This window comes from Danio aesculapii, chromosome 20 (assembly GCF_903798145.1).
Source record: "Danio aesculapii chromosome 20, fDanAes4.1, whole genome shotgun sequence".
NCBI lineage: Eukaryota > Metazoa > Chordata > Actinopteri > Cypriniformes > Danionidae > Danio > Danio aesculapii.
This window is the reverse complement of record NC_079454.1, coordinates 15975298-15989598: the sequence shown is the minus strand read 5'-3', so window position 1 is coordinate 15989598 and position 14301 is coordinate 15975298. Positions and strand designations below refer to the sequence as shown.

At 38.0% G+C, this 14301-nt stretch overlaps 1 protein-coding gene across 11 annotated transcripts in view; it reads left to right on the top strand.

Moving 5' to 3' along the window:
• Positions 1–14301, top strand: part of LOC130247669 (neurexin-3b-beta) — a 334636-nt gene that overhangs the window by 180476 nt on the left and 139859 nt on the right. For 2 of the 11 annotated variants that reach the window (XM_056481052.1, XM_056481051.1), the window contains exon 1: positions 536–1407. The exons of the other annotated variants lie outside the window; for them this stretch is intronic. In XM_056481052.1, the coding sequence (XP_056337027.1) occupies positions 1173–1407 (235 nt within the window). In that variant the 5' untranslated portion in view covers positions 536–1172. Of the gene's footprint in view, positions 1–535; positions 1408–14301 lie in introns of those variants that run through there. 11 annotated transcript variants of the gene reach the window in all.

Here is a 14301-nt window from a genome sequence, read left to right as displayed (position 1 = left end):
CATTCAGAGCTTGGTCACTGTAGTGCACATACATTTTGGTTGTGAAAACTATTTAATGTTTATTCTGAAATCAGCCATGTTTCTTCAAGTCAAATAATCAGTATCTGCTTATTTAAGCTCAATCCTTGAAACATTATACACACTATTAATGTCTCTCACCATGGCGGTAAAGATTTAGCCCACATCCAAAACATGAAGCAGATCTCATCAACATGCTGCAAGAAATCTGATCCTATCGCTGTTCAAAAGGGATCTCTTGCTTTCTCCCATGTTCTCTCACATTTCTTACCCTCTCTCTCACATTGTTCTCGCTCGCTGTATTCCTTCCACTGTTGTTTCAGTTCGCTCTCTCGCTTGTTCTCTCCTCCTCGTGACTGAAAGCAGCTCACTCCTCTGCAGAGGCAGCCAGCCCTCCTGATTTGCTCAGTGCTCTGGAGCGATTTGCATAGTGCTTGCCCACAGCTGAGTAAATCCCGCCTCCTCTTCCACATCCATCCCAACGTCTCCACTTACTTTCACCTGAGTCGAGCCTCCCCCATCCTTCCTCTATTGCTTCTTGCTCTCTCCTCTCTTCCAGCTTCTGTATCCGTCGTCTCTGCTGGAGAGCCTCTGTTCTGTCTCTCTTTATTGCTCAGTGAGTGTTGGAAGGGGGGCTCAGATCTCAGTCAAGTATTTTGGTTCATTAGCTGTGTGAGCGGACTCAGCGGTGGAAAAAGTCAGTGAGTGCCTTTTTGCCTCAGTTGGAGGAGAAGACGGGCAGCAACAATCGGAGAGTGTGGCTGCGAGACAGATGCTCCAAAGCAGTGGCGTAGGTTGCCGATTGCCACCCGTTGACTCCCTACCTTGCTCTTTCTCCTCCAGAGGTGAGCTGGGTCAACCGGGGATACATGGTGTTTTAATTTTGCCTCTCAGAGGAGCAGTGGATAAATAGCATCTGCTGGAACTGAGCTGGAACTGAGGAATAACTATAAATATACACAGATTCTTTCAGGAGCCCCATTTGTTTGGCAGTGGGAAAAGTATTGTAAGAATTTGTTTTGGATTTTTCATCTAAGTGAGGGCTTGCATTCCCTACCATGGGATCTTAATGGACGTCAGGTTCTGCTCACCTGTTTCTCTCATTACACCTGCTGAAAGCTGTCTACTCTTGCAGCAAGGAGGGGACGATAGCCATGCGCCCCCACTTTAAGACCCGATACTCCCAGTGGCTTTCCTGCATGCTACCCCTGGTCATAGGGTGCATGTTTGGAGCTGTATGGGGCTCAAACCTTGATAGCACAGTCGTCCTCTCGTCCTCCACATTCTCACATTCTGAAACACAGCACCACCATCACCTGGCAGGAGCCCAGCATCACCCACCATCCATTGCCATCTACCGCTCCCCTGCCTCTTTACGAGGTGGCCACGGTGAGTTTCTCCCATCATCCTCCTTTCTTCAGGGGATTCAGACAGTTGATTGAGGTGAATCCAGAGAAAAGTGTTGCTATTGGAAATTTCTTTGAAAGTCACTGACAAAATGCCAAAAGTCCATAATTCAACTGTCTGGTTGATCAGTTTACTTAATACAGTACTTCAAAGTTTCAATAGTTTCATATTATTTATGTGTAAGAATTCCAATGTGTCCAGGTGGTTGTCAATTTGTACAGTAATTGAGGAGTAAATGACCGTAGCTCAATTTAACTAGTTCAGAGAGGGGTTTTTTTCCCAGTTCTATTGACAATACTACAGCAGATGGGGGTGACAGGAGGAGAGAGTGTGTGCATCACTAATCTGATTCAGTCAGGTCATCACCACTCACACATTCCAGACCTAATGAGATTCTCTACCCCTGTCCTTCTCCCTCCATATTTGTCTGTGTTGATTCTGACTTCTTTCACCCAAATGGATATAACATTATCTCTGCATAATTTTACATGTTCTTAGGAAGTGTTTCAAAGTCTCAAGTGTCCAAATCCAAATGTCTTGTGATTTTTAATGAAATGCACTGCATTTAGTTGTGCAGAGATTATTTCAGTTTTATCAATACACATTTATTTTTGAATTCAAAGAGACATAAAACTCATTTGAAAAGGTTTATAAAATGCAATGACTGCCTATTAAATGCTAAAACTGTTTAAATGATGTTTAAAAGATTTTGTAAGGTGGTTATTTTATAGTGGTTCAGGTTGTAGGGTTGTGGAAATTGATTAAAGATTGATGGTGAAGGCACAAATTTTGAAGGCACAAATGAACAACTGTTAATCCACCATTTGCCCAAAAATTCAACTATGTTTCCTGTAAAAAAGTATATTCCACCCTTATTCTTGATTCCATTAGAGCTGTAAACAAAAGGAAGAGAGATAGATGTGATCAAAAGCCAAATGTGAGACAAACTGACCAGCGAGCTTTGGAATGTTCCAAAGGTGTGATGACTAGCAGACCCATGATGTACACACATCTTAGCCAGATCTTATCAGTGCTTTTGTGGCTTTATGGATTACAAATAAATATTTTGGTAAGAAAGACATGGTTTGGAATAAAACAAACACCTTTGATAATATTGATCATTTTCAAGAAACAGACTGCACAGCTGTCTTGGAGTTTATTTAAGTGATGTTTTATAAACAAATTTCGGGAGGAGCACGCGCAGAAGTTTCAGTATCAAATACATCATTGACAATTATTCTATTATCCAATCAGTTCTTGACCAAACCCCTATATATACCAAAGCTGTCTTACCTGCAGCATCTTACGACTTTAGCATCCCTCCACCACCCCGTCACCTCACCTCTTAAGCATTACAATCCCGAGGGGAGCGTTCTGGGGCCGGGCTAGATACTTCGCTCGAATCCCTATTCCTCTCTGTTTCCTGATAAGAGGAATAACTCGAGTTTGGGTGTCTTCCCCGAGCTCAGAGCCCTCTCCCCGGACAGCACGCCAAATACGCTTTATTCTGAAACTATTGTAAGTGTAAACTCGTGAAATGCATTAAAGCAACAGTGATAGGGATTGAGAAAAGGAAACTGCTTTTCCTCTTTTTCATTCACTTTCCTGTATGAAGACCTTCTCTGTCCTCTAGGATGGGATAGTAAGCTCTGCCAAAGTTGAAAATGAAAAAGACACTGTCAGGAGACAGACCCACTACACATAAACTTACACACAAAGAGAGAGAGAGAGTCACTGGCTATTTTGCCACTGAGTGCCTGTAAATGGAAACGCCTCAGAGTTCTTTTGATTGGTCAACTGCTTTGTAAATGACATTGATGTGCAGTGCTGCGTCTAAAAGTTGAACTTCTTTTAACCTGAGATGGTGCAATTACACATAGTTTCTTACATTGTATGCAGTGTGTAAAGTAACCAGGTCTGTAAACAAATCAGGAGATGTGTAGTTTTTGACCTATTACTTTTATGAATTGCTCCAGGACAATATATATATATATATATATATATATATATATATATATATATATATATATATATATATATATATATGTGTGTGTGTGTGTGTGTGTGTGTGTGTGTGTTTATGAAACAATAAGATGTTCAGTGTGGAGCAATTGTACAATACTTAATCATATATAACTTTTTTCGTTTTGAGCATTCTAAACTCTAGATGATGGATTCTTTCCAAAGGTACTTAAACAGAGAATGTAGACCTGTAGGTTGTAAGATGTAGTATCTGCTTGTTTACTCTCCTGCTTGCAATTTATTAATGCCTTAAACTGGGTCCTAATCTGTTTCTGACCTTGCATGTCATTGCACACAACACAATTTAGGTACACCCCCCCGCCAGCCTGACCCCTAAGAATGATGAATATACCTTTATAATAAATACCATATCTATGTTTCTATCTATATCTACATAAAGGCCATAGCACTTTATTCTGATTTTATTATCTGATAAATATTGTATAGTAAATATATACAATATATTGGTGGCACTATCGCCTCACAGCAAGAAGGTCACTGGTTCGAGTCCAGGCAGGGTCTGTTGCCATTTCTGTGTGGAGTTTGCTGGTTTCCTCTTGTTGTGTGTTTCCTCCGGGTGCTCCTCCACAGTCCAAAGACATGCGGTATAGGTCAAGGGTTGGAAAACTGGACTGACACTGTTTCAATTAACTTATATCTTCTATGTGAAGCTGCTTTGACACAATCTACATTGTAAAACTGCTATAGAAATAAAGATGAATTGAACTGAATTGAATTGGAAGGGCATCTACTGTGTAAAACATATGTCGGAATAGTTGGTGGTTTATTCCACTGTGCTGACCTCTGAAATAGAGACTAAGCCGAAGGAAAATGAATGAATGAATACAATTTATCGATTATAACTTTAATCAAAACATTATGCTGCTTTTTTGTGTTAAAGTTGAAGGGCAATTCAATGCAAACAGGTGGGAATCTGACACACACTCCACTTCCGTGCCCTCTGTTTTGGCCTTAAACAGCAAATCAATGGTCACCTTTGTTTTTGCTGCTTAATTGTGAAAGTTATTTTACCTTTTTGTCCTCTTTCTGTTGTTGTTTCGTCCTTATTCCATCTATATCTCAGCAAAGACAGACCTGAAAATAGTCACTCACCCACATGCATGATGAGAATGCTGTTAATGAAGAAGCACAAGTCAAACAAAGTATGACATTTTTTTTTCCATCTGTTTCTCCTCTTTGTCTTATTCTTTCTCTTTCAGCCCACAACCACAGGGGAATTCTTGTTTTTACATTTCAGAAAGTAACTGATAAATAACTGTTTGGCTATCACTCAATTCCTTCCATTGACAACTGTTTGTCATTACAATACCCTGTACTTATGCTGATGGAATTAAAAAAGAGAAAAGTTTAAAAAACATTATCCCTTTCACCTTGTATTTGTTCCACTTTATAATCAATCCATGAAGCTGATCAGATTGTTTCACACAGAGCACTTTAATGGGAAAAAAAGGTTTTTTAAGGCTCAATAAAAAAATTATATATATATAAAAAAAAAAACACAGAAGTTAATCAGAAGTTTCTTCTAATTTAGCTATGAACTTGTCATAAACTCATGAGAGACAGTTTATATTTAATTAGTTCAGAATGCAAATATGTAATTGTACCAGAATATTTGTAGATGTTGTGACATTAACGTTGCACATCGTACTATAGTAAATGATTAGAATAAGAAATTACAGAAATTATATATGTTTGTTTTTAATGGCACAAGAGACTATGTAAAGTAATCGTTAGATCATTAGAAGGCCCTGAATTGCTGTGTGGGGTGACTAACTGAACTTACAGTAGTTAAAGGATTAAAGCAAAAGGAAACATTAAGCTGCAATAATCTACTTTAAAAGAGACACGATTGTTTCTTGCTTCTTCATCAGTGAAGGTCTGAGTTTCAAAAGTCTCACATTGACAGTTTTGAAAATCGTTGTGTTCCAGAAAGTCTGTTTCACATCTTGTCTGCACGTTATTCTAGCCAAGAACCACCCACTTAAATGGGAAAATTTGAGTGCCTTGTTCAACAAGATTGTAAAGACAACTCCACAGAAATGAGTTTGTAAGTGCTTCTTTGATAAAAGTGTACTGTTTTCTTAACAATTTCCTCTATTTAAGCAAATAGGCACACATTTATAGCCATGGATTTACAAATATTTGCATACGTATGCAGTAAATGACAGTAAAGTCTGGTTGGTGCATTGATACTAGAAACAGGAATTTGACAAAATATAAATTTTATTTGAGAACATAGCCTTGATGATAACAGTTATCAGTTAATCTGGAACTTCAGATGAAAGATGTGTCATACACAATGTTTACAACATGTTAACCACAATAGCCTTGGTCGAAATAGATTTTAAGGTAAAAAAAAAAAATAATAATAATACTAGTGTAGCATGTAGGCAAGAAGTTTGAGATACCTGTTCTAAAGATTTACAAATGTTGGCTACTTTGAACCTTATTAATATGAATATATACATGTTTTTTTTTTTTTCATAATGGAACTGACTGTTTTAGACATTTTTTTTGTTCAGTACATGTATTTTGAGACTGAGGCCAAGGAAGTTAAGTATGATCTGACCTATTCTTTTAAATCACACAAGTGATGCATCATGTTTAGTTTGTGCTAATTGAGTAAGTGCATTGAAAATGTCACTTTGCTTTTTCTCACTTATCATTATGACAGCATGTTGAGTTTTGTTGCAAGCTGACTGCCTTTTTTATATGGTGCCTGAGATATTTAAGAATCATAACTGCAGTAATGATTACTTGGAACTATTCGCTATGTACTAAATCAATAAACTCCAGCACCTTTAAAATTAAATCTTGGAGTTTTGCCTCTGGGTTTGTTATTGACTGTATGTATACAGTAAAAGATTTAGCTAATAGGGTATATGGGCACAGACCTTTAATTTCAGCCAGCCAGCCTCAGTGCTTCCAGTGAACTTTTCATTATAATATAGCCACGTTTAAGGTCTGATTTCTTAAAAAATCTGTGATCTTCACTGACTGATAAATATACAATATGAAGTGGGTCCCAGACCAGACAAGAAGCACTGCATTAAATTTAATTTTCCCCATCATGTCTTTAAAATATGACAGTTTATTTTACCCCAGTATTTATAATGGAGTTTCTGCACTCGCCTCTTGATCCTGATGGCAATAGCATTTACACAGTCTTTTGTCTCGTTTTACGCTTGAACAACTAAATAAATGCCTAAGTCTATTTAACGGGATGTATTGTAATTACATGACAACGTCGATGCTGTAAAAGGAACCTTATAACAGTTGAAAGTAGTCACATTAAGCTTTTACCAGAAGTTTATCATTGGCTAAAAAAACACTAGCTGTGCATATACTTCATTGATGGCTGGCAATGAAAAGCAATATGTTTGTCGATGTGTAGGTAATTGGCAAGTGTGTGCTAGGTGAATGTGACATTCTCTGCTCATTAGCCGACCTAATCATTAGCCAATCATTAGAAGAAAAAAAAACAGCTTATCAGTTTTCTTGACATTTGTATTCTATCTGTACTACCTTGGCTGAGTCAATGTATAGGCCTTTTGGGGGGTTATGTTAATAAAAAAAAGGAAGTGTGGGTTTGTGATGAAGCTGTGTTCATATTTTATAAGACTTTTTATATTTTATATGATGATGTTTTCAACTTATGTCCCTTTTTCATGTTTTTGTTAGCCAGTATTTCCTTCAGTCTTAGGCTCGATCCCAATTTTATTTTCTACCCCTACATATTCCCCTTGGCCCTTGAAGTAGAATGTGAAGGGAAAGAGCTACAAAATTTCCCCCTAAGAAATAGGACATCACTACAACACCTGCTCACGTCATCATGTGTCATCACAATCTCTTACTTCTTATGAGACTGACAACGGTCACTGATGTAGTTATTCCAATTGCATTATATTTTGGTATTTATCTTCAGTAAATCACCATAACATCATATATATCATAACAATATAATTTGACAAGGCAACGTAGTGGCGCAGTAGGTAGTGCTGTCGTCTCACAGCAAGAAGGTTGCTGGTTCGAGCCACAGCTGGGTCAGTTGGCATTTCTGTGTGGATTTTGCATGTTCTCCCTGCGTTCGCGTGGGTTTCCTCTGGGTGCTCCGGTGTCCCTCACAGTCCAAAGACATGTGGTACGGATGAATTGAGTAGGCTAAATTCTCCGTAGTGTATGAGTGTGTATGGATGTTTCACAGAGATAGGTTGCAGCTGGAAGGGCATCCGCTGCATAAACATGTGCTGGATAAGTTGGTGGTTCATTCCACTGTGGCGATCCCGGATTAATAAAGGGACTAAGCCGAAAAGAAAATGAATGAATGAATGAATGAATGAATGAATAATGTGACAATAAGCTTATAAATGTACTATGCATTACACCGTGGTCATATTCATCTAAGTAAACTCAAGAAAATGACATTAACGTTATACCAGACACTATAAAAAGGTCATTCCTAGCCACTAAATATTTCTGAAAGGGTATTTGAGTGTCTTTTAGTGACAGATGTGAAAGTATCTTGTGGGACAATACAAGAGTTATTATTAGGGATTATAGATAGAGATTTTTATTTTAGCGTCTTTGTTTAAAAGCATGACCATAAAACACAAACTCCATTGTGAATGTATTGAAACATAGGCTTGTTTGTTGTAAAAATTCTTATTAATGCAAAAAATACAAATTTGAGCATCTCCTGACTCACATATGCTGTCAAGTTGCTGTTTTAGCTGGTGTATTCTGGAATTTTTTTGTACCCCTTGGTTTTGAGAGTGGTCTTGGAAAACCTCAGTTTCAATGGCTATCAAGCCCTTCTCCTTAGCCTTACGCCTTCAAGTTAAAGAGAATTGGAACACCTCTACCCCTTCATGTGAACGCAGGGGGATTCAAGGGGTAGTGGTTAAGGGAAGGGCTAAGGGGTGGAATTGGCATTGGCCTTACTGTTGGTTCTTTTCTAATGTCAACTTGAGGCCTATCCAAAACAACTAATAGCGTTGCTTAAATGCAGAGTATAGATACTGGGTGGGTTTTGGCGGGGTCCTTCTGGAGCGTCTGTCCAGTAAGTACAAAGCTGCTCAAATAATAATAAGAAATTTAATGTTTTAACTATATACTTAAAGGTTACCATAGCTATCTGCTTTGCTAATTAAGGTTTGCTGCCAGGCTTGTGTGAAGTTGGGTTTGCAGTTAATATTGCCATTATTTGCATTATTCATTACAGTTTAGTTAGTCAATATGTTTTTAAAAGCAAGACTTTAAAGATGGATCATTTCATAACAAGTTTTAGAATACCTTCAACGTATGCTGAGGTCGAGTCACAACCTTCACTGCCTTTGAAATGTAACCATCTGAGTCTTGCCTGGTGTTGTCAGTTAACAAAAGCTTTTAATGTGTTAGAGAAACTTTGCATGTTATCGAGAACTGATTGCAATAACAACTTTATTCGTTTATTTTCCTCAGGTTTAGTCCCTTTAGTCACAGTGGAATAAATCGCCAACTTATCCAGCATATGTTTTACATAGTAGTTGCCCTTTCAGCCGCAACCCAGTACTGGAACACTCATACACCCTCACATACACTGAAGCCATTTTGGTTCATCCAATTCACCTATACCTCATGTCTTTGGATTGTGGGGCACACGTAGGAAACCCACGCCAATAGGGAGAGAACATGCAAACTCCACAGAGAAATGCCAACTGGTCCAGCGGGACTCAAACCAATGACCTTATTGATGTGAGGCGACAGTGCTAAACACTGAACCACCATGCCACCCTTAACAACCCCAATAATATCAAAAAAGCATTCCTTGTAATTATTGATTTGCACTATGATGATGTTATAAATGTACAGCCAGTGGTTTTAGTGAACTTGAACGGTTTAGTACTAAGCCTGGTCAATTAGTTCAGAAGTGTTTAAGGAAAAGTGATAAAAACACACAGTCCCCCACAGTCCAAAGACTAGGTAAATTGGATGAACTAAATTGGCCGGGTAGGGTATTAGTGTGGTTAAATGCAAGAGTGTACGAATGTTTCCCAGCAATAGGGCATCCACTGCATAAATAGTTGATGGTTCATTCCGCTGTGGCAACCCTTGTTAAATAAGGGACTATGTCGAAGGAAAATGAATGAATTTATATGGCAGAATTTCTCATTTTGAAGATTGCTTAAGCTGTTTTTCCCATTTATATTGTTAATTTAAATGAAAACAAATGCTATGATATGGATGCATGTGAAAGTCAATAATAGCAGATCTCAACAGCTTGCATTTCTCCTTTTCATTTTGCTTGCTTCTTTTCCTTGGATGAAAAAAAAAGTGCTTTCATAATAATTCTGAGGCATTCCTTGAACAGAACGCTTTGGCAATATCGGTCATGCTAGAGAAGCTAGAGGTTCAGTTCATTGTGGAGGTCAGTTTGGGTAGCCTCTGTCTCTTCACTGAGATCAGCCCAGTGGAGAGGAAAGGATTCTAGAGATGCTTCTGGGGTAAGATGTGAGTCACACACACAAATCGCTGTCTTGTTCGTTTAGCCCTGTGAGCTAGATAATATTATCTGTGACTGACCTCTTCACTAACCTTCCCTATTCTTCTCAACATGCTTTCATTGCTTCTTCCCTGCTCTTTGTATCATTGTAATGGTTCACTTCAAATGGGTGTTTTTATTATAGACACAAATATCTTGGTAGTCTTTGTTGAGCCAGAACAAACACTTTATATAAATCCAATAAACATGAAATACATTTTGACTGGCCAGGCAGATGTCTGTACACTGGTAAGATCAGTGCACAATTTTTTATTGTGATTTCAAGGGAGGATTAAAATGGCTAAAAAAAGAAATTAATTTAATAGTTTTCAATAAATATATAATTAAATCTTCAGTGATTAAACTTAACTAAGCTATTATTATTATTATAATTATTAATAATTATATAATATTATTATATATACAGTATATATTGCTGTACTGCATCACAAAAATGATGTTATATGCATGTGCATATGCTCATTAGCTGCAGCTGCAACACTAACCAACCTACTCACAGTATGGTGTAAGTCCATACTTCTAGGAAACCTGAATCAAGTCTGAATCTATTGTGGCCTGAAACGTGTCGGTCACCCACAATAAGTTATTAGCAGTGCACACTCATTTTGTCTGGTCTTGTCTGTAACTAGAACTGCTAGTCCTGGATCAATACTAATCTGAGGCTTACTTACTTGAACTCCTTTCCTTCATTACATCTATAATGTTCAACAACATCTTTAATTGAGCTCTACTGTCTTTCTGCAAAAGAAAGCAATGTACATTTGATCCAATAATCCAATTTTTTTTTTTTTTTTTGTAATTAGTCATAACCACCAAGTTTTGTTATCTACTTTATCTCTTCTTCTCAACTGTGAAACAAATTTAAGGTGCTACCATCTTCTCCAAGTTGACTTTCCAGATGAGGTTGTATGCAATGTGGATACACAAAGAGCACATTTGAAAGACTGCCTTTTTCACCCCTACAGGCATGCTGTATATGTCTGGTAAACGTCCTCTCCATATTCCGAGACTTTATGATTTAATGCAGTAACCTGCTGTGTTTTAATAATGTCCACAACCATTCCAAATCTACCTCTTACAGTTTTATTTTATCAGTATTTATTGCTGTACTGCATGTGCACATTCTCATTAGTTGCAGCTGCAACACTAACCAATCTACTTGCAGCAAGCCCCTCCCACTAGGAAACATGGATCTGAATCAGTCTGGATCTATTTTGGAATCTATTCTACTCTGAAAGTTATTAGCAGTGCAAACTAAAGCAGTTCTAGTTACAGACAAGACCAGACAAAATGACTATTTTGTCTGGTCTTGTCTGTAACTAGAACTGCTTTTCCTGGGTTAATACTAATCTGAGGCTTACTTGGAGAGACGCCTCTGCCTCTGCATGTATTCCAGAACTTTTAAAATTTGTACATATTCATTGCACTACATTGCACTGATTCATTTATTTGAACTGTACATACCCACTGCACATGGACATTTGTAATTATGTGCACACCCACTGTACATATACATTTGTAATTATGTTTATCTATCTGCACACTTCTGATTATTTAGCAACCTGTACATATATTCTTTGTTCATAGCTAATACAACCTTTACATAATGTTCATAGTACATCTATCTGTAAATATCACCATAGTTTTTCAATAACTGCACTTTATAACTTATACCTGTATCCTGCACTTGCTGCTTTTGCACTCCTGGTTAGACCTAAACTGCATTGCATTGCCTTGTACTTGTACATGTGTAATGATCTAATGATGTAGTGATCTACTGTGTAATGATAATCTAATCTTACTTAAACTCCTCTTCTTTATTACATTGATAATCTTCAACACCAATCTTTTATTGAGCTCTACTGTCTTTCTGCAAAAGAAAGGAATGTACTTTTAATTCAGTATTTTTTTTGTCATGACCACCAAGTTCTGTTATCTACTTTATCTCTTCCTCTCAACTGTAAAACAATTCTAGTTGCTACCATATTCTCCAAGTTGAACTTTCACAGTGCATACAACCTCATCTGAATATATAAGGAACACATTTGAAAGACTGCCTTTTTGACCCCTACAGGCATGATGTACTTGTCTGGTAAACATCGTTCTATATTCCAAGACTTCATGAATGAGGTACTCATGGAGTCTACCTGTGTATGACTGAGTATTGCCAACAAGTTATTGAGGAACTCTGTCATCTCTTTCTAAAAACCTGAACAAATCCAGTCCATTTCCTAAGATCATTTACCACGACTATGGAAATGAGACAGATGGAAGCCATCATAACCTTCCAGAACTATCAAAGAAGCTTTGCTAGCTTTTAATCCACTCCATCAACATCTACGGTTTCATCTCAAACTAACTAAATTCAGAGGGAAGCCCAAGTCTCTATCTTGGTCTTTGATCCCACAAAGCTCAGCCTCAAACAAGCCTTTTACCAAGCTCCACTCCAGATCCAGGTTTTTATAGACCTTTTTCTTGGTACGCAAAATTACCCATTATGCTTTGCATGCGCAAGGAGAATATGGTCGGCAGCTAATGTGTGTAAACAGTCATATTTGGACAGCTTTGAAACAATAGTTTTTATCTTTTTTAAACCGATACTGTTGTCGATCAGCACCATCTTCAGGACTGATAATTTAAAAAAATATTATCTAATAAAATGAAAAACAACTGCTGTGAGGCATTTTCCCCTCAATGTCAGACAACATCTGCTGTTTAAATGAAGCCTTGTCATCGCTAAAGTCACCTGTACTGTCCCACTAGCACACTGATTTAATAACTGTGACAAAGTGAAAATAAATTGACATTTTGAAATGACAGAAAAACAAACCATGGTAAATACAACACACTAAATGAAACATAAACCACTCGCGATTAGAATGAACAGCAAATCAGCCAGCAGAGTATCAGTAACGGACTTTTATTGGTTATTTTTGTAAATTGCATGACTTACATACCTGTTAAGTTTTATGCCAGTGGTCTGGTTTGCTCTATAATGCAGTGAAGTATTGCGCGTGTGGCGTGTGTGTGTATTGAAGAGCCGCTGAGCTAACAGCTGACAGGCCAGGGAAACACACACACACTGTATTTCTGACGGCAGACACGTGAACTAGAACGTTTTTCTCCTGCGCTTAAACCACATCTGACAGATTATAACAGCGTTAACACACACCTTTCAAAGTTGTGAGTCACTAAAACACTCCGTAATCCGCTCAAAACTCTATTGAAACCCATTTTTGAAGCGCAAAATATCAGTTGTAAACGCTGTAAACGGAAGTTCTTAGCATTCTAGCAGAAGACGCTGGTCGCTATGGCGCCCTCCATGCAGCAGCCAAGAAAAAGGTCTATAAGACTTCATTAAATTGGATGCAAGTACATCAATCTAGAGTTAGTAGCCAAGACAAGTTGGAAGAATGGAGGCACTAGCTCGAAGGGACTTGCCATCAGTTCTCTGTACTGACTGACCACAAGAGTAACGTTTATTTCTTTAGTGCTTTATACTATGTAGATTGTGTCATAGCCAGTTTACTTGGATAAAGGGGAAAATGATACAAATTTATAACAGTATTTCAGTTTGTGGGACATTTTCAGCATATCAGAGTACTAGCAGAATAGTGGTTGAATGCTGGTGTAGTTGTAGTTAGCTTAATTCAGTTTAATACAAATGTCACTGTTGAAGATCAGTCTACTGAGGAGCAGTCCCATTAGTAACATGGAACCATTTTATTTTGTGGAGCATGAAGGCTAGCAGCTGGTTAGGTTAGCCAGTCTGTCTGCTTCCTAACCTTGGCCCCAGTTAGTCCCAGCACTAATGTCACATTCACACTAACAGCATCTTTGTAGCTGCCTATCGCTCTAGGTGGCAATTTGCTGCAAACGTAGGTCTGTGTAGGTCTTCAGTATGGAGAATACAACTGGCCTCTGCTGGAAGGGCATTCACTGTGTAAAACATATACTGGATAAGTAGGCAGTTAATTCTGCTGTGGCGACCCCTGATAAATAGAGGGGTCTGAAGAGAAAATGAATGAATGAGTACTCAGGTGTAGAGCAATCTGCTACAAACATTTTGTCAGCACATCTGTTGGTATTGGTTAACAGGTGACATTCAAACCTTTTCACTTCTACAAGGATGTTTCTGGTGACCCAACATGGCAAAATGCATCAGAATGTTTTTGAGTGAATGTGCTGACTGTACTATCTCCAAGATTCCTCGCCAACTTCCATCTGTCAAGATCCTTCTGCTGCCCATCCCCAGTCATCTCTTGTGACATCTTTGGATGTTTTTATAGCTG